The sequence below is a fragment of the Triplophysa rosa genome, linkage group LG13 (assembly GCF_024868665.1).
Source record: "Triplophysa rosa linkage group LG13, Trosa_1v2, whole genome shotgun sequence".
NCBI classification, from domain to species: domain Eukaryota; kingdom Metazoa; phylum Chordata; class Actinopteri; order Cypriniformes; family Nemacheilidae; genus Triplophysa; species Triplophysa rosa.
The window spans coordinates 15,756,559-15,784,540 of record NC_079902.1 but is presented as its reverse complement, the minus strand read 5'-3'; the positions used below and the strand labels follow the sequence as shown (position 1 = coordinate 15,784,540).

The window sequence follows — 27,982 nt, the reverse complement described above, 5'->3', positions numbered from 1 at the left end:
ATGTTTTCACACTCATTCACGGCTTCGATGTCATTCGCTATCACGTGCTGCAGCCAGGCACACCTCAGAGAGGAGCGGACCGTAAGACGCGTGACATTTGAGCACAGAAGAAAGTTTTGTGTCTGTGTTGCTCTGTCAAAGATTGTGATAAGCCCACAAACAGTTTTCACAGCGAGCTTGATGGTGCATACATAAATTATCCATATTTCTGACATTTCATAAAATGATCAGTGATACAATGGCTGTTTATACTGAGAAAAATGAAGCATTTGCTAAAATCAGTGGCTTTAATTTCATTCTCATCTATGTGTTTTTAAAAAAGATCAGAATATTTTGGGGTGGATCAGAATACAGTACACAATTTTAAATACATTCCTTAAACTTAGTCACTGCCATACTAGAAACAGCACTTTCAAAGCTTTGCAACATGCATGCATTTTTATTTTATTTCTAGCTCAACAGCTCCCTCTGTAAGGAACATAATGACCTAAGCCAGAATGGTTGTCCTTATTTGGGCGCTTAACAGGAAGTTGTTAAACAATAATAAAAAAGTGACCTTCTGAGGTCAAAGAAAACATCATAAATGTTCATGTATAAAACCACAAAGCACAGTTTTACAGTGTGATTTTTATTAACAATGCTCTCTAGGGGTAAGGATGTGTAAGCGGTTTCATGGATCGCCCTCTTGTGAAACAATGAACTGTAAGGGCATACCTGACTTCATTGACCATTTCCTAGCTCTGATTAAAGGTTGAATAAAGCCTCGCTTCATCATTGACACAGTTAATTCAAATAAATGGGAGGCATTGAATACACGTAGCCTCTAGCGCTTGGGATCTCTGCTCTCTCTGCATAAATGTCCGCCATAGATAATCAATGAGGCTTTGTAATGAAGACTTTTGTTCATTGGGAAAGAGGCTTTCAGATGATCGGTCACACTGGCTTTGCTCTTGATACGGGGCTGGGTAAAACTAGAGAGTTATTTTTAGGAACACGCATCTGATAAATAAATAAGAATCATAAGAAATGTAACAGAATGCCCCTGATTAAAAACATATCTGTTCTGAATCTGAACAGAATACAAAAACTGAATACAGCAAAAAACTGTTCTAGAAAGCAGAGTTCCACATGTGCAAAAATACGTAGAAAATATTGCGATGAAAAGTAACTGCACACCCACAATGGCCAATGCTAAACCTAGTACTAGAGTTTTACAAATTAGGATAAACATCTTTCAGAGGATAGAAAAAAGCATAATAAACTTTACAAAATAGTGATCTAATGAAAATGAGTGTCTTAATATTATATAAATAGTATATATTTGACCACAATATACTGTATATACATATATTGTGGTCAAAAGTTTACACTTATACACGTTTACATACACCCTGCAGAATCTTGAAAATGTAGAAAATATAAGAGGATTTTTTTAAATTAAGGTTTATTTCTAATTTAGTTATTGTAGTATAGTTCTTAACACAAAATCAATAATATGTATATATGTTATAAATAATAATAAATAAATGCATAAAATAAGCCAGTTCAAATGTTTATACACCTGTTACTATACAGCTTTCTTGTGGCTCAGTGGTTAGAGCATGGCACTAGCAACGCCAAGGTCAACGGGTTCAAAACAAATGTATAATACAATGCAATGTAAGTCGCTTTGGATAAAAGCGTGTGCCAAATGCATAAATGTAAATGTTACCTGAAAACTCAATGGCAGTTTGTATGTTTTGCACATGTTTGTGCTGAGCCATTAAACTTTCAGAAATCTTCTTTGAAAAGAACTTTGCTTTTTCGGCATCTTCTGCATTTTTGACCATTGCTCACCAGAGATTGTATGATGTTAAGATCCATCTTCTTACACTGAGGGCAAGCAAGAGACTCATACACAACTATTCATACAGAACTCATACAAACATTCCCTGATGCTAGAGATATCAACACCATACAAGACCTGTGATTATAATTTTATTACTTTATTTGTTTTCTCTTACTATATCTTGCTCTGTAAAGAAAACGTGTGCCTAAGGAATACATTTAGACAAGACTAGTCACCACTAAGACGAATAAGATGAATAAAGTGAGTTCAGAATGAGATTTTTTTTGTCCGGCTGGTCTCCCAACACTTTAATACCCGCAGTTCAGTACATACCCATGTGGTCCTGTCACTGCCTTCATTACTGCAGGTTCAGGACAAAGAGGAATGCGCGTGCGAGCAGAAGTAATAAGAATCATCAACAGGGTGTTTTCCCTGAAGCTAACGCCACTGTAACATTCAAACCCTGCCCAACAGCTGGATGCATAGATGTGGGATTTCAAGAATAGATGGCCTTCCTCCCCTTCTTTATCCTCATGAAATGACGCCATTTGCCGTCTCTGACCATTCATCGTCTTCACAGGGGCTCAGAAGCACACAGGCCTGGAGGTGCTGGGGAGAAAAATTACATCTGTGCCTTTGCTCTTTGTGTGTCTATTCCCCATCCAGCGCAATGCATCCGCACGCATGTGTTGCATTCTGGCCTACGCTGGGGCCTGCTGATTGCTGCGACTCCAGCTTGATTAATGGTAGATTTGAAATGAAAATGATCTATTCATTGGAGGTGTGAGGTGGGCTGCAGTCTTGATTGACTGTCAGCACAGACCAAGCAGCCCTGCTGAAGCGACGTTCACCATCAGAGTGCACATATCTCTGAATGCACACTTGCAACAGTAAAAGTGCATTTTAAGTCACTTCAAGGACATTGGCGGAGCATTTCAGATCTGGTCTGTTTAGGGGTGGGCGGCTGACTTTAATCTGAAATTAAACAGAGACCACCGTCATCAACGTCTGCTTTGTGATCTGAATGCAACTACTTATCGACACGCCGCTGATTCACAGCCTCCCCGTCGATGACAAACCAAAGTGAATCGCAGCCAGTATCTTTACCCGCGCTCTTATCATCTTAAAACACCAGTAAATTGGGCTCTTAATGAACACAAGACACGAAGATGATTTATGCGCCTCTGCGAGAGTCCTTCTGGTCGTGGGACGGTGGGCCTTTGAGGAATTATGGGGAGATGAAAATAAAAGATGATTAAAATTGGCTATTTTAAATTTGAAGCACGAGAGACATGCAAATCTGACGGAACTGGGTGAGATCCATTTGCATCGAGCATCGCCGGTGCGCTTTCGCTCAAAAACTGCCGAACGCATCTTTACGGTGTTGTAAGGAATCCCAGCAGCCGGCTTGAAGAGGGTCTGTCCAAGCACCAGACTACAAACAGCTCTTTTAGATCAATTCTACGCTGTCAGCTATGTGTGTTTAAGTCAGCACGAGGGAAACGGTGTGCACACTGTTCCGGGCTACGCTGCCAACTCGTGTCTATTAAAACAGATTGTTCTCACAGTGCGCGACCTTCTGCTTGTATTGGTACCGAGGCCCACCATTACTACCTAAATTAGGATACCCCGTGTCCCCCCCTTTAAATGGGTAATAAAGTCCATTGAAAGTGATTTATATCTCTCTGCCAATGAAAAAGGTCAGATCAATTCCCACACCTGCAAGCTCTATCTTCATTTAGCGCAGCCGCATGTCGGGACGTCACGCGCCATTGCATTTGCACAGCAAACACATGTATAAGTAAGTGTACATTCATGATGTGTTTAAAAGGGAAAGTGCCTGCTATTGATTGGAGATTGAATTGCCCATTTGCTTTTTGTTTTGCACCCAACAGATGCACAGCCCCGAGCGTTAGATTGCCAAGCTATAAAGAAGACTCCGTCGCTCTCTTTTGCTCTCTACCTCAGGCAATCCTTAAACTCATCAGCGTTTTAATGAGACTTTCAAGCAGAGAGATGAATTAACTGCCTGATTCTCTTTTTCCCCTGACTGGCAGAATCCCTACAGAGAGTATATTGCAAACAGAAGACAGACCACACGTTATTTCATATTCGATACAATTTTCGCAACTATTTTATAAACAAATTAGGAGAGGGACCTTCTTTACCTGATGGCAATGGGTTATTACCTTTTTTCCATTTTTTCTGCTTTGTTCTGTATACCTGTGACACTTTTCCATTAATCCAGCTATGAAACATATGCTGTTGGCTATACCAAGGATGTAGATTTTTAATAACCTTAAAGCACGAAATAGCATCTACAGGCTAGGGAGGTCACAAGGTTATTGTTCATGGGATTATTGGATTCTTATAATAGCTAAAAAACAATAAGAAGGGATAGTTCACCCAAAAATGGAAAATCTGTCATCACTTACTCAGCCTCGTGTCATTTCAAACCTGTATGACTTTCTTCCTTCCGCAGATAAAAAAAAAAGATGTTTTGAGGAATGTTGGGAACTGAACAACGGCTATACCCATTCACTTCTATTGTATAGAAAACCAAAGCAAGTGAATGGGTAACGCCGTTGTTCAGTTACCAACATATTGTCTTTTGTGTTCTGTAGAAGTAAGAAACTCGTACAGGTTTAAAATGACAAGTGGTTGAGTAAATGATGACAACATTTTCCTTTCTGTGTGAACTATCCCTTTAAGCATTTTATGAAAAATTATAAATGTTGGGTTCTTTGACACAACATGTAAAACCGCACGTTTTCTTGCTTTGAAACAGAATTGAAAGCTTTTGACATTTCAACTATTCTTCTCTTGTTTGTACCTCACAATGCTCAAGTGCACCATGTAGGGAATTGAAGCGTTGCTAAATGTAGCAGAGAGATCATCTAAAATAAAAACCGCATTGAAGGAGCATTTGAAAAGAAAGCCGGGTCAGTCAATACCTATTCTAACACAGATGAAGTGCTTCTGAACGGTGCTTGTTTATATGTGGAAAATGTTATTTTACATTGAAGTATATACAAACATAAACACTAAATAGGCCATCACGGCTGCATTGAGTCCATTGAGGTGACCCACTTTCATTCCTGACTATCATTATAATGGTAATGCAGGCCTGGCTTATACAGAATCATTGTTAATACCCCTGACCTGGATGAATCTGAGAATCGAGATAATAACATCATGGGAACCAAACTCAAAATTTTATTTACGAAGGTACAATTGACTTTAATGTGATCAATCTGCAATCCCATCTTTCCTTAACCCACACATCGAATCTTATTGATGCATGTCGATTCACCTCTGCCAGGCTTAGCACTAAAAAGTAACAAATGTGATCTAAATGGCAGAAAGAGGCTCTCATTTGTTTAACGGAAACATTAAATTTGTCCCAAAAAATGAAATGGATCCTGTTACAAGCTCTTAGATGTCGACTGCAACTCTTATTCCAGGGCTGCGGGGTGGAGTAGTGTTTGCTTTTCTAAAGTCTCATGTCTCTAGGCGGCTTCTACGCCTCGACTCAATTTAATAGCCATTACCTAAGTAGCTCTGTGACTCTTAGCAGAACCGGATAACTAACAGCCACAAGCTGTGTGCCCATAAGGCATCTTTTTACATACCCCAATCTTTAATGCTTAATAGTACCCTAACGCTAAGTAGAGAAGATAAGAATAAGAGAGAGAGGCAGGCGAACAGACATTGTTATTAGCTTGCCGCCTCTTAACGCATCAATAAGTCATGAAGTGATGTCTGCACTCTGTGGCTGTTCTTACTTGGGAGAGAGAGAGAGACGATCGATAAGTAAGCTGTATGCGACTCATTAATGGGACTTCACTTGCGATTATTTACAGAAAAGCTTAAGACATTTGCATCGTGCTTTGTTAATGCGGTTTATGAAACAATTGGATTCGGGTTCGTTAAACCTGCGGATTGTGTCTGCTCACAACAAAAAACATAAAAATCAAATGAGTTCTGGGTGAACTGTTCCTTTAAGAGGGAAGGACATGAAACCCTCCTTTACTCTCAGATCTGTTTGCATCAAGAATGATGGCTGACCTCTGCATGACAGAAGCTCCTCCTGCTCTCGCTATGACACACTGGTCTTAGGTGAGTGAGGAGAGAAAATGGATGAAAGGAGAGATTGGAGAGAGGCCAGGAGTGGGTGGACGGGAGCAGAGCCATAGCAGCACCAACACCTAATCCCCTCCTCCTGTGATTTTATTGGCAGCTCTAGCAGAGAATGGCAGACACCCATTATAACTTAACACATCAAAATGGCAATGTGGCACACGTAGAAAAGGCCACCTGAAGACAAACACAGCGGCCCGCACTTTATCTGCTGTGAGCTCGCAGACAAACGCCGCATCAATTTGTCCAGCAACAATCGATTCTCTCTCTTTTTTTCTCTCTCTCTATCTGTCTCTAGTCTTTGAGAAGAACTTTGAGAAGGCAAGGCTTCGCAGGACAATGTCATTTAACTTTTACTGCGATTTTACAGCTTGTTTAAAGGTGAAGACCGCTAGCTTCTCCAAACAATATTGCAAAAAATAACTGTTTTTTGTAAAAGGTTTCCTAAACACTCTCCTCATGCTGCCAAAGGACAAACTCATGATACTGGTTAAAGACCCCCTGTGGTGAAAATCAAGTTTTTAATGTTGTTTATGTGGCATTTTTAATGTGCTTCAAGACAAACCATGTGCAAATTTATCATTTTCACCATTGCTGAGTATTTTCTTAATAAAACTGCAGTTTACCAAAGACAGTTTAAAAATGCGGTTTGAAACTGCCCGAGTTAATGACTTCATAAACCTGTAACCAATGACATTTGACCCCTGTGGATCAGCAGTTCGAGGCATAAATATGCAAAGATGGTGCATATATTCGGGCTAAAATGATCACTGCACTGCTGTGTCAGCTCTCAGTTTCACTTTCGGTTTTAGCAGCGTCTGAACTGCAGAGTGCGATTGAGTGGAGGCGGGGCTAATTTGCATATTGATGTATCTGCGTATACTTAATGAAGCTGAGGTGTAGAGTTACATTCAAGCTGTTTTAAGACAAGACTAAGAATAAAAAGTTTAATTAAACGATTAGTTTTAAGGGATATAATTATTGACCACAGGGGGCATTAAGGGTGGTCTTCACTGTTAAACAAAAAAGTTGAATAAGAGTACAAAAATAAAAACATAAATAATCTTAGTTTACTTGACACATATCAAGATGATGTAGAAAAACTTAATAAAACAACTTAAATATTTAATAAATGTCATATTTATGATTATAATAAAAACTTTTTTTTTAAATAATATTTATTAAAAACATTTCAGTCATCTGGCTGTGTATTGCAATAATCTTGGTCACCGAATTATTGGCCTTTGCAAAGCAGAACAAGGCTCCTGCTGAGGCCCCTCCCTCTTACTTATCAGCATGCACAAGACCAGCCTTTGAACCCCAATTCTGTTTCTTAATTTCTCATGCAAACACACCGCTGCTCATTTTAATATTTGAATATGGATTGCACAGTGCCGTTTCATATCACTGAACAAAACAAGGAAGGGACTAAAATGCAAATCACTTAGATGTAAAGGAAAGGTCACAGAGTCTATTTCAATAGACATAAACTTGTTCCAGAACTTAATACGTTGTTGAATGATACACTAATACTGCTCCACAAGTTTGCTTAAGGTGAAAATTATTTACATGCTTACAACCTTAAAGTCATATTATTTCTGTTATTTCGTTTCATTTACTTTTTTCTCATTTTCATTGTAAAGCATATGACATGCTTTATATATAACTTGCCTTGACTACTCTGGCTGAGGTACAATGAAGCAATTGTTGCATCTTCTTGAATAGTCATCTTAATGAAAGATGAGGCACGTCTTACAAAGACTAATGAATTCTCACAGCTGGCAGACGAATCCTGATTTCTTTCACCTCCTTTCAAGGTAGACCGTTTCACACGTTTCAGCATAAAAAAAGATTGAAGGATCATGACACACTGTGTCTGCTCACCACTGCTAAAACACATTAATCGATGTGGTTTTATCTGCGGCCCTGCTAACATGCATTACCTCTTCGCCAAACCTGTCCCAGGTTTCTAGAAAGTGGCCTAATGGTTAGAGAGTCGGACTCGTGACCAGAAGGTTGCCGGTTCGATTCCCAGGTTCAATTAACGACTGAGGTGCCCTTGAGCAAGGCACCTTACCCCTACTTGCTGCGCACTGATCCGGGTGTACGTGTGTTCAGTACTCTCTGGATGGGTTAAATGCAGAGGTCACATTTCGGGTATGGGTCACCATATCTGACTAATAGGTCACATTCATTCATTCATTCATTCATTCACATCTAAAATTGTCATCGTGGCATTTCAGACTGAAATGCGGCCGCTCAATATGAACGTGCAAATATAGACAGGAGAAAGTGGGGAAAATGAAAATAAAAAGCCGGCTGCCAAAGTGTGACTGGTCCTCCTTCAACTTAGCAAATGATTCAAACTTACAGGATCAACAACAGCCCTTATGTGTTGTGCGATCTTCACCGGAGATGATTTGATTTGTGCGTGTGGGGATACACTAAGTTATGATTGACAGCCTTGATAAGGACCTTTCTCTCCCTATCCTGTGAAAAATGTCACGCGCCTGATCTCAATTTTGCAGATGACATACGCGACCAGCCACAAAGGTCAGAGCAGGTTTGGGGACCACTGTCTTATTGATATCCGCCGCAAACATGAAAAATGGGATTTGAAATGATCCGCCATCTGTTTTAACTAGCGCAAGCTGCTACTTACATCGTAAGATAATTACAGTATATAAAAAGGCTGATCTGTAAAGCGGGGCTTCGCTGGAGAGCAGTGTGGCTGGGGAGGTACAGTCTGAGACTGATGGAAGGGATGAGAGGACAGGAAGACTTGATATCTAACTGTGCGTTCAGACCACCGCCGTCGAGAGCGTCAAAAATCGCTCTGGCCGCCCTGCCAACAACGCTGTAGAAAGAGTCTTGGGCGCGCTGACTCTCTGACGTAGATCGAAATCTTATCTTGTATTTAAAGGGGCCGCAAGCAAACAAGCTCGTTGATTTTGTGCAGACTGACCACAAGAAATTGATCGGTGGAAAGAACTTTATTGTAGTTACACGTTTGCTAACGAAATAAACCAATTAAAAGCCATTTGTGTGGTGTGGCTTTTGTGTTCATGGTTAAGTGCTAGTCTAATTTCAACATTATATGAGACATTTACTAGCCTTGGTCTTTAATTAATATTAATTTGTGTGCAACCTACATTACAAACTCTCCTGGTTGAAGTGTAACGTTAGCTTTAATGCAGTTGGTCAAAGCCGACTCACCAGGAACACAAACAATCTCAGACACCTTGGTCCATGCATCATTTTTTAAATTTATGTTCCTGTACGAAAACAAGGACACGTCGTATAGGATTGGGAAACCCGCCACAGCAATTATCAACTTCTCCTCCATTTTGTTTGGGAACTAATGTGGTCGGAACCAAAGTTTACAGGGCTGCTTTCTCTGGAATCATCTCATGTGATGGTCTTCTACGTTCCTATTGGTTGCCGCCGAACCGCGTCATAACTCATTACCATAAAGTTGACCTGATTTCAACTCTCCTTGATGCCCTCAACGGGCAAGACGTGCCGCTCCTCGCCGCCGGCTCACATTGAAAATGAATGACTTCCGGCCACTTTGATGCTCTTGACGGCGGCGGTCTGAACGCACAGTAAGACGTACCTTTGACTCCACGGGTCCCACAGGATAGGAGGATTAAGAATTAGCTCTAGTTACAGAAGGCTATCTTTCTCAAGCGCTCTATTATCACTTTCATTTCGATGTCATAAAACCAACATATTTCAATCACTGTGACTGAGTGGTAGTCAATGGAGAGCATAAAACATGCTTTGTGGTACACATTAGGAGAAGTCAGGTCTTTCAGATTTAAAGGGACAGTTCACCAAAAAATAAAATTCTGTCATTGTTTACTCACCCTTGAGTTGTTATAAATCTGTATACATTTCTTTGTTCTGATGAACACAGAGAAAGATATTTGAAAGAATGCTTGTCACCAAACAGTTCTTGGCCACCATTGACTCCCATAAATGAAGACATAATTTTCAGTTCTCCCAAAAATGAAATTCCTGCCTCAATTTGTTCCAAACCTGTGTAAATTTCATTGCTCCTTTGAAGATAAAAAGGGGCACTATTGACCACCATAGTAGGAAAGAAAACTATGATAGTATTCAATACTGCTCCAGAACTATTTGGTGTTCCACAATCTTTTAAATTGTATTCAAGTAAACAATTACATTTTACAGGTTTAGGACAACTTGAGAGTGAGTAAAGGATGACAGAATTTAAACTTTTGGGTGAACTATCGCTTTAAGCCATGCCCATAAAGGCAAGACGTTCTATTAACTACCTGGGTGGGTAGAAACATAAATTTGTCCCAGTGCATATCTGAGCCACTTCTGTTGCTCATTAGCAGACATGTCGTGATATAATCTGTAGCATTCAGTAATCATGCTGAAGAAAACTCCATTTCTGACATGTTTGTTTAACAAATGTCTCACAATCAGATTGTTTGACAGTACAGCCAAAACACTGTGCCGCACAGATATGCAAAGATCAGACACGCACCCTAAAAGAAGCACACAACTTCCATGTTCCCCAGCCGAAATGTTTACGGCTAAAACACAGCGGCTTAAATCACATAAAGAGTATTTAGCCGGCAAGGCTGTAATCACAGAAGTAATTGCAGAAGAAAGGCTACGTTCAAAGTGAGCGACTACACGCCGAGCTTGGGAAATCTGTTGGGGACACCTGATTTTACATATAAATTGCTGGATATTACTTTCATTAGATTACATTTTTTAATCATTATTTTGTGCTTTCTTCATTTAATTGTGTTCAAAGTGACTTCTTAAATTGCGGATAATCACGGCAGCGTTAGGGCCCGTTTCTCATCGCAGCGCTAACGGAGTACCGCACCATGGGACGTTATTGGGAAACTACAGCGCTAAACAAAGGTGGCTCGCAATACATTTCCCCCACACAGAGCGAGATTTTAATAACTCGAGCAACGCGGAGACAAATATTGCTGCGAGATAAGACGCTGCAGGTGGTTAGACACCATGTTTATCACTGACACTTAACGAGCACACAACAAATAACAACAGTAAAAATGATATTGCTCATTAAAGGATCATTTTTCAAAACAGTTAAAAAAAAGTATCATGGATGTTTCTGCAAAGCCATTAAAATAAAGGGCAAGTACAGGCATCATGCTGCTCGGAGAAACTTTGAAACGTTGTACGAAAAACATAAATTGTAAAGTCTAGCAGTTAAGAAAAAGAAGTGGAGGGACAAAATAAGATGGAATTGGGCCTGTAAATGCTTTTGTTAGCCGCCAATAGAAAGCACTCAAGCACAGACAAGCTGTAATTCGGTTTCCTTTCACAGCTCAAGCCAAATCCAGGTCATCTCCTGTATGAGGTATGCGTTTCTTCATCTGTCTCTCACCTCTGCCAGACTGCATACAACAGACAGACGCAAATTGCCAACATGCACTCTTATCTGCTTGCTCTCATGGAAATGAATGACGAAACGCAACACAGCTCAGAATGAAAGGGACAGAGGCATCTATAATGAATCTAAATTGTGATGTTTTGCATGGCCAATGCCACCGTGGTGCTTCCAGAGGCATCTTTGTGTCTTTTTTTTCTAAGATCTTTTAATAGACGAAGAGTACCAAGTAATTAGTACTCGGAAGAAGAAAGCAGCAGCGTCTGTCAGTTTTTTTATAAACATACCTCTTAATGACTGTAAGGCACACACGTCATCAATTCAGACAGATATTTAATGGATGAACGACTTCGACTAAAAAGCCAGATGACTAAAGAAGACAAAATACTGGCACACGTGATTGGATGTTCGGGCCAAATCATTAATATTCTGAATTTTCCAATATCTCCTATAACGGCTCGATTTACGGAAGCAAAACAGCCCACATTGAGTCGACCTCTCTTGAATAGCTGCATTCATACCAGACCTTGATCAATCTAAATAATCTAAACTAAAAAGGAAAAAAACTAAAAATAGTAATATACTTGTTTTAAAGCAAGACAGTTTTACTTAAAAGCACAAATATTTTTGGAGAGAAGTTATTTGCTTTAGCGTTTATAAATAAATAAGTGTCTATAAATTACTACTTTGTTGGGTTCTGTGCTACTGCAAACTTGGCACACTCTAATAAATGAGCTCATTATGGCATTCTATTTATTCTGGGGAAAAAATTTGATCATGACAGCAAAAAGTGTGCTTTCATGGACCAATGATACTCAACCAGAGTGATATCACAATCAGTCTACATGTTAAAATTGCATTCTTTAAAGAAACGGTTTATGTCATGAAGTGATATACAGTCCTTTCCAAATTTTCATTCAATCAGCATTTTTATATGTATTGTGGCCATTCCAGTCCAGTGTCTGTTGAATTTCAACAAAATCAAACCTCAGGAGTGACATGAAGTCATCCAACAGCAATGCGAAAGACTGACAGCATGACAAGACACATGAAAACTGTGATAAAATTTAGCTTTTCCTGTATACATGTTCAAATATTATAATACTGTTGTATTGCTTAAAAGTGAATATGAACTTGTTTTCTTTGCCGTATTCGAGGTCTGAAACACACAGAGCATATTTTTTGTTATTTTTGAACTGTTTCTCCGGTTTTCATTTCTGCAAATAAATGCAAATAGAAACAATATTTTTATATTGAAAGAAATGCAAATGATCATTTTACCTAAACACATACCTATAAATAGTAATATAAAAAAACCTGAAAATAATTTTGAAATGGTCTCTAAATATTTCTGACTGAAATAAGTTATATGACAACAACAAAATGTAGTACAAGACCTGATTTTAGACATTGATTGAAAAGTGAATAACAGAGGACTACCTCCCTCGTGAAACATCGCTGACATCCAATGTGGAGCAGGTGTTCTGTTCGTGACGCCTAGTATAACACACCTGCAGCGGTAGCCTGCATCACATTACTACACTTTTTAGCAAGACTGGCAAGAAACACTGCAATACTTCCAGCAATACTTCAAGTGGATGCCTAAATTGCTATTGGCTGTCATTATTTACAGCCTAGGTGATGTCAGCCAAAAAGCAAGTTCTTACACATTTGTAAAAGACAACATTCATTTTTCTTTCAAATGAACAACACACAATTAGACCCAGACTGTGGAATAATAAAGTAAACAAGCTCAATTTTGCCTCCATTTATTACTGAAGAAAAAGATACAATCACATCTGCAAGCCGAGGAGTCAAGCCTGGTATGAAAATAAAGTCTCAGACCGTAAGTTATTACTTATTAACGTTGTATTAAGTTGTTTAGAGAAAACTCATTCAAAGTTGTCAGGACGAGGCTGTTTTGGATTGCAAATAACCACCATCGAAAATGGCACAATGTGGGTACGGTTTAGCCATGCGTGATATTTGACAAACAAGAGAGTGATCTTTTCATTCATTCGTCAATTTATTTTCTTTCCTTTTGATGGCGTCGCCTCCAGATGTCCCCCGATAAAGCCTCTCGGAGATTTGTCACATCTAGTAAACACTTTAATTCAACACTACTTGCTTGTTCACCGCAGCATTCAGTGAAAGAGAAACACTGTACCTGGATATTTCGAGTTGTTTCAAGCCTGTTTGATTCTGACAGCTTTTGACAGGTCAGACTCAAAAGCTCTATCAAGCTACGGGGTGGAAATGCGAAATGGTAGGACGGCGGTGGAGGGGGCAGGGGAGACAGTAATGAGACACGCTCCTTCAGACCCACAGAGAGAGCCGGGCGAGAGGAGAGTAGGCACATTAAAGTGCTTTCAAGGAAAAAAAAGGCTGGCCCCAACCTGTCCAACAATCCCAGCATGCCGAGAGGTTGACAGTGACAAGGCGTATTTCTCGCCTGGCAAACAGCATTATTTTCATTTTCTGCCGCATTGTCGACTCTCATCCAGGTGTACTGTCAGTTATTCAGCTGGATTTCTAAACAGGGCAGGCAGCCTCTATGCACGTGTCCATCGATGTCTGCGTACCGGCGCTGCCGGACAGAGAACGAGGGGGACGAGATGGGGGGCTGCCACATCTTTCCGATATTCTACCAGGCAAAAAAAGGAAGCAGAAGAAAGAAACGCTTCATAAAAGCCATCACTCAAACAGGGACAGCCGGGGCAGACAGGGTTGCTTCCTGCTCCTGATATGCCCTCTGACAGACTGTCTACTCGCACAGGCCGACCGCGTGTTACAGAGAGGACATCCTGCCCTAAAGAGTCAGTCTCACCAGGATTGCATATAAATACGAGCAGAGAAGCCCCCATCACTGGACATTAAGCAGTCATCACATCATATGTGTGATGCCACAATCAGACAATGTGGAAGATGGGTAACGTCTAATGCAATGCGCAGAACAGTTGAATTATTCAGGTGAAAACATACATGAACAGACAAGCAGAGAGATGGTTAATTGATAGACAGAACAATACAGTTTTAATCTTCAAAAACCCAAACCACTAAACATCACATCCATTTTTAAACCACCCGTCTGATCTTCCGAGGTCCCATAAGTGAACAGTTATCCATACAGTATGTCTAAATGGCAAAATCCTCTCTCTTTCAAGAACTAAATTCTTGAAAAAGAATCCAAATGTTCACTTTTAATCTAAAGTGCCAGAATCAGTGCGTGTGCCACGTGTGAGAGTGCTGCCCTAAGCATCTGGATGCAGACGTGTTTGGCATGCATGCATGTGAGGTGCAGATACATAAGGCTGGAGTTTTAGGGAGCTAAGCCACTGCACCGAATGTAGGCCGCATCTCCATGGATTGATCTGTAAGGGGAAACGTAGTCTGCAGGTGTTCCAGACGAAAGAAACTAATAACTATAACCAGAATTATAACCAAGTTCTTAAAATAGAAAATACCAAAATAACAAAGTCCACATCACAACTATAACACAAATTACTTTTGGGATCAATTTTCTCAGCCAATGAAGAGTAAAAACAATGAGTCTTCAATCTGACTTCAAAGAGCAATTACAATGTGACCCTGTCTGCAAAACCCCAGCTGAAGTGATTTTATTTTTGCGTTTTACTGTTTTCTACGTAAAACCATTGTACAGAATGTAAAGAACATCCTGTGAAAGTATAACATTGACATCTTCAATATTGATTGGGTAGGACTAGGTCAAATCTGGCAATTCTCGTGAAATGAATGATTGAGATGTTTAATCTCAATGACATTGAGATTTCACAGACAAGGACACAAATGGCAGACAACATTGCAGAGAAGTTCATCATTGAGGTCCAGATACGCTTCATGAAACTGAAACCAATTGCCAAATCTAGGGTGATCAATGCAAGTTATGCCATCATATCATTTTTTTTTATTTGAACTTGCACGTTTTGATGCTTCTCTCTGAGAATGTCATGCAATTTCCATTTATGCCATTCGGGAATTTACAGCAACGTGCGGTATGTCCACATCCTGTGCTATCGACCAAAGCTATTGAAAAATGAAGATCGTACATTACAGTGTCATGAAGTAAATCATCTCTAAAGATTCAATAAGTCATTTTTATATGAGAAAACAGATTCCCTTGTTTCCCAGCTCAAGTTAGGAAGCTTTTTATAACACTGCATAAGCCACATAGCACTAAGCTGTCTAGAAAGAGCCATGCTTTATGACTCCACAGTCCCACGGAAACAAATGTAGATAATAGATACATTCATGATAGTATTAATATCCTACCGGTTCAACTTTCCCCCATTTCCACTCATCTTCTTTAATTCGCCTGGACTCTAAACTACTTTGCCCGTGGCTATGCCATAAACTAAACTGATTTATGAGCACATTCGTGTCATATTTCCCCTCGGATCGGACTTGCAGTCACCATGTCGGCTCGTGACAGGACGTTAGTTGCATGCACTTTGAAGGGGTGAAAAGAGAGGGTTTAACAAGGCAGACTGGCCAATAACAGATGCTGCAGGCTCTCCAAGCTCGATTAGTGAAGGTCATAGGTGCAAAAATACCAGCACCAAGAAGAACTTATTCTCAATCACAATGAAATCATCATTACTGATCGCCCGCTTATGGACGGGACTGCATTAGTTGGGAAATAAGAGGCAATATGCGTTGATGCGGCCATCACGGTTGGTCCGCAATATGAGCTTTATGACTATAAATGGGAGCTGGTTTTATTGACACAAACACAATTGAAATGCACTATTCGAAGAGATGACAGGATAAATCTTATATACGTCAGTCTGGTCATGAGAACCATCAGCTGAAGAGAGGCGAGTATTCCTCTCGCTGAGATTTACTCATCCCGCACCAGTCAGGGAACAGAGAGCGCCCAAAGCAACATTCAACCTGACCCCATTTAAGGCTTAACTAACAGCAGATATATTTTCGGTGTGTTCCCTTCACCAAGACATGTGGTTGAAGTCATGATCCCTGCATGTTCTCTTTTTCCTGGGGGAAATTATCAATCTTTAATTATCCAGGGGTGGAGAACAGAGCTTGGGTGGCGGAGATGATATTCCCACAACGGAGCACTTAACGCCGCCGGGCATATGAAATGTTGGGCATAGACACTCTTGCATACACCAACAAGTTCGCAGGATGTCTGTGAACTGAAGAATTACGTTGTACAGATGGCTTAAATTGAAAAGAAAATTCAGTCATTGTTGAATTTACTTCGTGTTTCTTTAAAGCTGTATGACTTCTTTTCTTCAGTGAAACACAAAATATTAAATCGCAAGTTTCCCCAAAAAGATCAATTCCGTCATCATTTACACGCCCTCTTGTCATTTCAAACCTAAATGACTTTATTTCTTCTGCAGAACAGAAAAGAAGATGAAATGAAGAATGTTGGTAACCGAACAAAGGTGGTAACCATTGACTTGCATTGGTTTTGTGTCCATACAATAGAAGTGAACGGGTACCGCTGTTGTTTAACCAACTTTTGTTGTTCCAAGTACCACCTAATGACCGCCATAGAAAATCACATGAATAAACACTCAACTTAATAGTAGAGCTGTGAATCTTTATCTTTACACCTCGTCCTCCGATTCGAATGTATTATTAATAATACAAACACAGTTTTACTTACCAGCTGTTTTCAAACTAAAGAACATGTTTTTTTTTATGTTTTTCAAGTTAGTGAGCACAAAACACTTTTCTGCACTGTAAACAGGGCTCTGTAAATGACTTTTATGGGGGGATTTATTGACTTTTTGGGGACTTGCAGAAAGACTACAAACTTATATTAAAGACAAACAATGTGGAACGAATATTTAACATATTAGTTAAATAAATATATGTATACTTAAACATCAAGAGAACAGCTGTATATAACAAACAGAGACTTACACTTTACTGCAGCGGCGCATCAAAAGTACATCGCAACGCGTGCTTCATTGATTTAACCTCGAGTAGATGCAGATGTGTGTTGAATTGTCACTTTACAGCAATAACAACAGCTTTAAACAGCGATTCAAGTGCAGAAATACAAAATAAACTTAATTTGCACGCAGCTCGTCGGAAGAGAGAGAGTGTTTGAACTGCCCGTCACGCGCCTGAGTTACATCGACCAATGATAAATAAACAATAACTCATACAACTATTTTACAATTGCACACAGGCTGAGATGTATTCCATATTTATCAATCATGTATTAAACATTTTAAATTGTATTTAAAACACGAAATGTAAATGAATATATAGTTTTCTGTCGTGGCACGTACCACCGGGGTCTCTTCAAGTACCACTAGTGGTACGCACACCACAGTTTGAGAACCACTGTTCTATACAATAAATTATGATTTTGACCAGACATATTTTAAACGCATCACAAGTGAACCCAAATGACTGAACAAATTGAAAACTTGCTTGTCGGCCATACTCAACATTTTCACTAAATACATAAAAAAGCTTGGACATTTTTCTATGAAGAACTCCTATTGTGTTTCACAGAGAAAAGGATATATGCAGTTTAATGTGACCTGAGAGTACAGGTCTTAACATGACTCATTTGCTTGGCTGGTAAAAAGCACTTGTACAACAACTCTAAAGGCTTTCAAATGAATCAAGTTGAGCTGAGTTTAGGTCTCAGAGGCATCATGGTAACCTCACATTAAGATGACACAATAAAATGACTTCTATAGACACCGCGTTTCTAATTAACACTGGCCACACAGAGAAGCAAACCACCATATCTGCAGAAATTCTGTGAACTAGTGTGTGCCCCCTATTGTTCTGAGCTGAGGCGGCATATCAGCGAGAGCTTTGAGGACACGGTGCCAGTCAACTTGAGAGATAAAATAAGCATAACACTTTGTAGATTCCCATTTGAAGAATAACACAGTGAAGGAATGGCATAACTCAGCAACCCAGAACTTTAACGTCTTGACATATTCTGTTGCACTGTGCACTGAAGACAGCCAACAGAGCAACAGTCAAAACTAAAGAGATGATAACAACAAAAGCTTAAACTGCGGAGGTGAGCAGGGGCAAATCCTTCAAAAGCATTACTCTTGCATACTGAACTGTCTGTTGACATACAGCTTGCTCTTCACAAACAAGGTCTTGACCATAATAATCAAAACGCATGTTTTATGACTGCGGTGCTCCAGTTCACTCTAGGATGAAGAACAACCGATACGAAACAGGAGCTGATTCATGTGGCTGCCCCCGACTCCCTTAATTTCTCCTCTCGTCCCAGCTTCAGCCTCCATGAATTACAGCCACACAAAGTTGCTAAAGAAGACACAGCCAGTTACATTACAGAGAAGACAAATCGAACGCGGAGGTGCGCCACCTGAACAATTACATTGATTCATTTTCTGTGTGCGGGTCATGTACTCGGAGTGATTCATTTCACAGTCAGACTCTTGTTATGAGCTGAGGAACATACTGTATATATACAGTATAGGGAAGCTATACACTTAATATGAGATAATTGATGAGTGGAGAGTGTGACTGAATGATTATATGTGTTCAAGTGATAATTGAACACATATAAACACCTGAAAATGAAGGTGGGGTTGTGTGGTTGCCAGGGTGTTGCTATTCGGTTACGAAGGGGGTTCTGAGGGGGTTTTAGATAGTTGCTACATTTAAAAATAGCTTTCCTGTGGCTCAGTGGTTAGAGCATGGCACTAGCATGGCATGGCCATGGGTTCAATCCCAGGGGATTGCACATAGTCAGAAACAAATGTATAATACAATGCAATGTAAGTCTCTTTGGATAAAAGCGTCTGCCAAATGCATAAATGTAAATGTAAAAAAATGCAAGGTTGGGTCAAATAGGACGAACCCAACCGCTGGGTTATAGATTAAAGGGATAGTTCACCCCAAAATGAAAATTCTGTCATCATTTACTCACCCTCTTGTCATTTCAAACCTGTATGACTTTCATTCTTCTGCAGAACACAAAATAATATATTTTAAAGAATGTTGTTAACCAAACAACTGCTGTACCCATTCACTTCTATTGTGTAGACATAAAACCAATGCAAGTCAAAAGGTACTGCCATTGTTTGATAAGCAACATTTTTCAAAATATCTTCTTTTATGTTTAAGTCCTACAGGTTTGAAACGTTAAGAGGGTGACAGAATATTAATTTTGGGGTGAACTATTCCTTTAACATATGCTGGTTTGTTTCAGCCCCAAAATGCTTTTTATGATTGGGTCAAATATGAACATTTTATGGGATTATTTAACCCAATGGTTGGGTTTTTTCCCTTTTTGAATCAAAAAGAAAGAAAGAAAGAAAGAAAGAAAGAAAGAAAGAAAGAAAGAAAGAAAGAAAGAAAGAAAGAAAGAAAGAAAGGTGTTTACATGGTATTCTGGGTTTTTGCAAAAAAAGATTAACTGGTGCACACTGAAAGAAATCACCCTATACTCGCTATACTAGACAAAGTCTGATATTTCTGATTGATTTCTTCAAAGCAAAGCCATTTAAAAATCCCTAACTCTAAAAATAAACAATAATAATTCTGATGGCTTGCCATGTCGAGCATCTCTAAATATTGATCTTTCACCCCCTGGTAAAAGATGCGTCTATAAAACCCATGAATTCCTAAGTATGTGCAGGTTTGTGATGCCACATAACGGGTAGACCTGCTATAGGTATCCATCCACAGCATCTGTGGGCAGGGAGGTGTAACCGAGCGGTCCAGGAGGAATGAAGTTCATGAATAAGTAAAGGAGAAAGTTCAATGCCACTCTGATTTCATGGTCACTCCCCATGTCCCAGCTCTTCCTTGAGACTCAGCACATTTCTGCCTATCCTCCCCGGATGATCAAAACACATTCTAATTAGCACCGCCCTTGATGGAGGTGGATGGTAATGGATGAGACTGGAAAGTGGAGAGCTACTATGCCCATAGGGAAACTTAGCCTGGAGAGATAGGCCGTGACCGTTCCTGACCTTTACCTGGACGACGTATTTTTTACAGGCCAGCTGGCACAGAGGTATTATGGGAAGCCATCATGTCATTGACATAGCTAGCACATATCTCCTATCTAAACGGATTTATTTAGTTGCAGAATCTACATACTGTATCTGATTTACGTTGCTGGGATGCATATAATATTTAACGTGTTATAAACAAAAAACCCTCGCGTGGCTCTGCACTGCAGGCGTGGATGAGGAATTCCCTTCATGATGATGTTAAGGGAAAATGTCAGGTCAAATCAAATTACATCCCGCATCACCATATGAGCAACGGATGGATTATATAGTAGTAAACTGTAAAGACAGCAGAAAATAAAAAATATCAGACAAGAGTGAGCGAAAGCACATCGAGGAAAACATCTCACTGAACCACGACAACAGATTTCGAGCAAATGCCAAATGTGACTCGGCTTCAAGGAGACACAAAAAGATGCGATAATCATCGAGTCATTTTCAGTTTAATTTGTCAAGATGGTATTCGGAGGCTGGTATAAAACAAGACAATTAGGCTTGGGCAGAATTTTGTAATGTGATTAAAGCCGAGGTCACACTGCAGAACATCAGTAGGGCTCGGTAACAAGGATGGCCAGCTGGACCATGGCCAGCGTGGGAGAATTTTGGGCTAACTGACAGCACTGTCACATTCCTGCCGGGCTGGTGCCACCGTGACTTAAACAATGTAAATACGGCAGTGTATAATGTATTGAACGTTGCTGTGCTGATGTAAATATGTCAAGGAATCATTAGCTAGCCGGCTTATATAGATGAAGTAGGCCTACATGGAAAATGGCAAGGCGAACTATTATTACACATAGGACAGGAATAACAGAATGTTTACTGTTGAACGCTGATCAGACAAAAGAAATGTCTGTTCCTCTGACTTTGTGGAGGTTTAGGAATGAGGGAGATTCTGCAGTCACCAATCAAGGAAGAATTGAAGGGAGACAATAACTTTCTCAAGCAAATCAGGCAGAACTGATTGCTCTTTTCAATCATGTATTTAAGGAGTGCCCAGTTCTAACATTTTTAGATGACTATGTGATTATTGAATATGTGTGTGCCCTTCTTGATCAGGAAGATACCGTGAGGGAAATCATTATTTGATCCCCTGCTGATTTTGTAAGTTTGCCTGCTTACAAAGAAATGAAGGGTCTATCATTTTTATGGTAGGTTTATTTTAACTGATAGAAACCGAATATCAACCAAAAAATCTGGGAAAAATATATAGAAAGGTTATAAATTAATTTGCATTTCAGTCAGTGAAATAAGTATTTGATCCCCTACCAACCAGCAAGAATTCTGTCTCCACAGATTGGTTATGTGCCTATATGGACCGCAGATGAGTCCTGTCACTTTATGAAAGTACTCCTAAGTCAGTTTTTTATGTATATAAACGATGGCTGCCAACAGAATCTGTATCTTTCATTTTATGTTTGACAATGAACATCAAGATGATTCAGAAAAGGTTTGGAGAAAATGCTGTGAGACCAAAATTGACTCCTGTTTTTGGAGGGAGAGAAATGCTGACTATGATCCCAAGAACATCATTTCTTCAGAGAAGCACAGTGTTGGAAACATTCTGCTTTAGGGCTTTTTATCTCTGCTACGGGTACAGGATGACATATTGCCAAGACAACCGAGGAGTGGCTTAGGGAGAAGCACATTAAGGTTGGTTTCACATATAATTCGATTGCCTGGTCCGAACCCTTGTTCGATTGCTCCCCCCTCCCCCTGCCCCCGCTGGACTGCTTTCATATTATTCTTTTTGGGTCCGAACCGCGGGTGCGCACCTGGGTTCGGAAGACAGCGTTCACATCACCAAAACGAACCGAACTCTGATGTTAATCGAACCCGGGTGCGCACCAAAAGTGCTAATGTGAAACCGCCCTAAATGTCCTAGCCAGTCTCTAGACCCTAGTCCTATAGAACCTCTGTGAAGGAGGCTAAAACTCCAATTTGCTGAGCGACAGCCAAGAAACCTTAAAGATTGACAGAGGAGTGGCACTAAAATGTATCCTGACACATGTGCAAACCTGGTGACCAACTATCAGAAATGTTTTAGCCGTTGTTTAAATGTTTTAATCTTAGCAGATCTGTATGCATTCAGAGGACCATGAGAAGATGATTCTGGTGTGTGATCAGAGCTCAAACAGCAGAGATCAGCAGGGTGTAAAGGCAGGGTGGGACAGGATAGAGTTTGCAGTGCACCAGTGCTCCAGCGTTCTGCTGTGCAACTCCATCGGCCTAAAAAAGTCGCTTTGATGGGGAGACAGGAATAAAGTGGAGAAGAAAAAATATTATTCTTAAGAGACAAGAATGCACTTTGCAGACAGGAAGGAGAAATATTGAGAGAGTGAGAGACAAAACCAAGACAGAAAGCCCTAAGGTTAGCTTTGAGCAGTGCACAGGGTGCGGAAGTAAATCAAGAACTTAAGAATGGAGAGCCACCAGGAATTACAGAGCAAAAGAGATGGTGTCTAACTGGGACTCCGGTTTAAAATGAGCCGTGCTGCTATGTTAACGAAGAAATAGAATCTTGTTCTTTTTCCTGTCTGACATGAACAGAAAGATCACTAAAAGATCATTACCAAGAGCTGAATTATTCATTCATAACTGTTTCAGAACTGTATCCAGGTGGGAGATACGATTTTAGATTTAAAAAAAGACAGGTAAGGCCAGATAAATTGTTTACAAAAAGCATACCAAAAATGAAATTCGGTCACAATTTAATCACCACCATTTCCTTCAAAACCTGCGTTGCTTTTTGTTCTGTGGTACACAAAAGATGATATTTTGAAAAATGCCTCTGTAGTTTTGTGTCCATACAATGGAAGTCAATGAGGGGTCAATGTTGTTTGGTTCCCAACATTCTTCAAAATATCTTCTATGTTCTGCAGAACAAAGAAATTCATACAGGTTTGGATTGAATATTGTCGGAGTGTTTTTAAGCTAGAGTTGATGCAACTGTGAAAAGCTATTTAAGTATATAAAAATACATTTCACAGTAATAAGTTAATACATATGAGATGCATAAATATGATGCGAGCAGCGGGTCTGTGGAAATGTATTCAGCGGGTGTGCGTTTTTCCTTGTATTATTCTTATAGAGCTGACAATGTCTTGCAGTGGTATGCAGCGTATTCACTGTAATGAACCAAATCAAAACGAGTAACTGCTTATCTGTCATTCTAAATGAGGTAAAGAGCATGTGCAAAGAACAATGTCTCTCTTCAAAGCATTCGGTTCAAGCCATCAACCTTCACAAAGATACTGCTGGATACACTATTCAATGACCGCATCATTCACATCAGAGTGCTGAATTTGTTATATTAGATTAGCGAACCAATTAGGTAACTAACAAAGCAAATAAACCTCAAGGGCTTCAGCCAAACAGTTCCAAATGGAATTAAAGACAAATTGGTTTATTGACAGGAGAAATTACGCCACTGCCAGGATAGGCCCGCCCTGACAGAGCCAGACATTTCACGTGACGATAACACACAAGATTATTGCATTTACTGAGTGTCTTCATTTCCAAATCTGTTCAAACTGAATGCGAGTTAAGAAACCAGATATTTAAATTTCCTAAAATCTCTCTCAGCATAGTGGGAAGCACTAAAGCTCTTAATCACACGAAGCGGTAATAAGAATCTATTCCGCGACGTCGGAACCATCCCCTGCTAAGCCGCCTCCCCCGTTTGGACTCTTAACCTTTCTTGTCGGCTATACTGAGGAGCGTATGGGCCCCTTGTGCTTCATTATAGCTTCTTCATCAACCCTCAGAACTGCTCTACACCATTCTAATGAAACTCACGTCTACTCATAGAAGTGGAAATGACTAGATTTACACATAGCAGAAGGATTAGAAAAGGCTTTTTGGCCATTAAACAGTGTTATTTCATTCTTTGCGAAAGCTCTAATTATAGTCTGTGGGGCCAATTGTGTCCAGTCTTCTGGTTTGAGCCCTGTAACATTATTTCATCTAATTCCATCCATAAAAAGCTTCAAAGCTCACGGCTTAGAAGGTAGGCCACTGGAGAAAACCAATAAAAGATTTGTCGAACACCATAAAGCAGTATGATTTAGTTGTAGGGTAAGGCAAAATCTTGGATAAATATCCCAAGGTCAAACCTAACCTAAAATCTTTAGATCAGATGTGATAATGCCTTCACGTGGCAAAACAAAGTCGTTCAATTAACCAGGCTTAATGCATTTGACAAGAATTCAGTTTGATTAAAAGTGATAACCGCTTACGGGAAAGGAAGAAATAAAACGATAAACTTCGAGATCAAAATAAAGCACTTCATCTAGGGCTGAAACAAACATACGGCTAAACTGAATTACAGGGCATTATGGCTAACTCTCTCAAACTGTCAATAATAATGCCATCACAAACATACCAGAAAATGGAGTCCTTTCTGTGAATTATTAAAGCCGTGCTTTAAGCGTTAGAGGAATGAATAGGTAGAGTGGGTTGAATTCCTAATGAAAATCACTTGTTTTCTTTTAACAAGAACACTCCGTGCCGCCTGAACACTTTATTTAATGAAAGTACAGCTAGAGAAGTGGGCATTAAATTGCAAAACTTTCTGTTAAACACCACTGTAACCATCATCAAGGATAACACCTTTAACTCCTTAATATTTTAAAATACGTTATAAAAAACGAGCTGTATGAGTGAGGATGTAACCAGTGCAACCATGTTATTCTAAGACTTCTGTAAGTGTATTGGAATATGCATTTAATGTTCGATTGTACCCAAGACTTAACCGTAGTCTTACACCTGCATCTGCCAAGGTCATAAATGCAAATGTAATCAGACTAAGAGAGTAAAATTATTAGTTAAACGCTATAATATTGTGAAGCAGGTTGATATAAAAGTGCTCGCCCATGTTTGACAACTGATGTGGAAAGGCTTACCCCTGCTGGCGCTGTCAACATGTTCTAGCTCATCTGGGAACTTGAGGATCTCTGGATACTTCTCTTCACACTTCTCAGCCAAAAAGTGCAGAAGAGTCATATTCTGTTCTGTTGACTTTGTGTCACGAAGCTGCGAAGAAAAGACCGAGAAACCACAGTAAGTCAGCAGACGTGCAAGCGTGATGCATTGAGAATGCGGCATTGATGAAAGTGTAAATGACAATACTCCTAAATCTTCATGTACCTTGTGTGAATGAACACATACTGTTTTCATTCAGCTAAAGAAGACTAAAAAATAAAAGGTCAGAGTACATGTTGGTTTAGCAACTTAATGCCAAATTTTCAAAGCTATTCCGATAAGATGGCGACTATCATTTTTTAGGTGTGAAAATCTCAGCCTCCATAAATAAAATACCAAGATGCCAGTGCATTGCTTTCTATGCATTGATAGCGTTTTAATATTTCAGCAGAATGAAGGAATGTCACACCCGCCAAGCAACATGTGTTCGTCTGAACCTACGGAGGATCGCATCATATATTTATGTGTCAACACAGCACTTGAAGGTGTTTGCACAGGAATCTGACAAATAGGTGTGTCAATAAAGTCGAAATTGGCTGGAGCAGAGTGCACGGAGGCATATTTTCCCCTGTTTACTTATTTACCACGTTTAATTTGAAAAGGAGCTTTCCCCCAAACCACAACCGTTCTTTGTACAAGATTAAGGTGACATGGAAGAAATGAAATATTTAGATCAATACACAGCTCTCCCTTTCGCTGCGGGCTGGTGTAGCGTACGCAATAAAACGCCTGAATTTCAACTTAACACCAATCCATAACAAAGATCAGATAAACTGGTCAGGTTACCCTACTTCCATTAATCACGTCTGCTAAGTCCGATGAAACAGCACAACAAAGCGTGATCCATATCACATTAAAAACATACAGTACGAGTTCTAAGTTAAGACCACCTTTCCACAAGCAACCACATTAAAAAAAGAAAACACATTTTGGACGGATTTCATGCAACACCCCCGCTTTAATTCAGCAAGGGCTAAGTTCCCTTGGTGACGCAAATCTATCACTATGAATACTGCAGATATAATAAACTAAACATTCACAGAACCACATCTCCCTCTCTCTCCACTCCATTTGGAGGGCCATGGCTGCAGGCCCACATTAAGAAGTGCACTGGGGCTGGGTGACCTCTTCACCCTCTCAGACTCAAACAGATTGTTTGCTGTCAAGCCCAGACTCCAGGACGGCTGCTTTCACAGCGAAGATGGCCGTTGAGTCCCGCAGCAGAGCCGAGGAAGGCAAAATGAATCCTCAAGCTGGACTGCACAGCAGATGTGATATTAACCTTTACACAAACTGATGGCAAACTCACGACAGCTGGCACACTTCCCCGCTACACATAATGTCTCCCATAGATTTTCTCTACCAAAATGTCTCGGTGGATACAGAGGTGAGGAATTGGTTTGTGTCTAGAAAAAAAATGTGGCAGGTACAATGGCGAATTAATAAATGGATGCGGATGTTGCCTCTTCTCTTCATAAATTCTGATGAGCGTGTTTTCTCCCAAAGGTATAGTTCACCCAAAAGTGAAAATTCTGTCATGAATTACTCAACCTCAAGCTGTTCCAAACCTGTACACATTTCTTTGTTCTGCTGAACACAAAGAAAGATATTTAGAAAAATGTTAGCAACTGACATTTCTGGGACATCATTGACTACCAAAGTAGGACGAATTAAAATGTTTGTCAAAGGTGCCCCAGAACTGTTAATTTTCCTAAATTCTTCATATCATCTCATTTTGTGTTCAACAAAACAAAACAAAAATTCTATACTACAGTAGACAATGGTGCCTCAGAAATCTCAGTTGCTAACATTCATCCAAATATCTTTCTTTGTGTCCAACAAACAAAGAAATTCATACAGGTTTAGAACAACTTGAAGGCGAGTAATTTGTGACAGAATTTTCATTTTTGGGTGAATCTCTTTAAACGAATGAACCAAAATGAAATATAACGGTAAACCGAAAACAAATATCATGTATTACTGTTACATCAATCCCACGGGTGATTATCAAAAAGGTGAAAGACCTTTCGACAACAAAAATGACAACACAAAGCTCTTCGTTCTAACCTGCAAAAACGAAGACAACTGCCAGCAATCTTACAGTAATGTAAAACATGGCCCCTTTTTTTAGCTCTGCTTTTACACACCTCTCAAGCTGACAAACCTGACAGAAGTCAGCACCGGCCAGCTGCAGCCTAGTAAGCGGACGCTTATTTTTCATTTAATAGCAGGCAAAGATGAGATAAACCTCGCCTGCCGAATGGATGACAGGAGACTCTCTCCCCCGCCGCATTCCATTACGGCCCGTCCCGCGTACACGCTCGTCCTTCCTAATGATCTAGGATTACATAAATGATATGCACACCGAGCGATTCATTTATCATTTCGAGATGCAAACAAAGGCGATATATTAATCCAAGCACATCGTGACATATAATTACCTATTCAAAGGGGTCTCGGAGATCAATAAAGCTTTTAGCCCTGCGAGGCCTTTGTATCCTTTCAAAGTGAGAAAGCCTTCCTGAGATTATAAATCAATTGTTCCCAGGTAGGATGAATTGCTGTGAGCTCAGACTGGAGGAGTCAAAATTGATTAGTCCATTAGGAAAG

General features: G+C 39.9%; 1 protein-coding gene across 8 annotated transcripts in view; it reads right to left on the bottom strand.

Annotated features, from left to right (window-relative positions):
• The window catches only part of diaph2 (diaphanous-related formin 2), a 419,173-nt gene that overhangs the window by 122,738 nt on the left and 268,453 nt on the right, over positions 1 to 27,982 (bottom strand). For all 8 annotated transcript variants that reach the window (XM_057348933.1, XM_057348934.1, XM_057348932.1 and 5 more), the window contains one exon: positions 25,294 to 25,423. In XM_057348933.1, the coding sequence (XP_057204916.1) occupies positions 25,294 to 25,423 (130 nt within the window). The remainder of the gene's footprint in view (positions 1 to 25,293; positions 25,424 to 27,982) is intronic.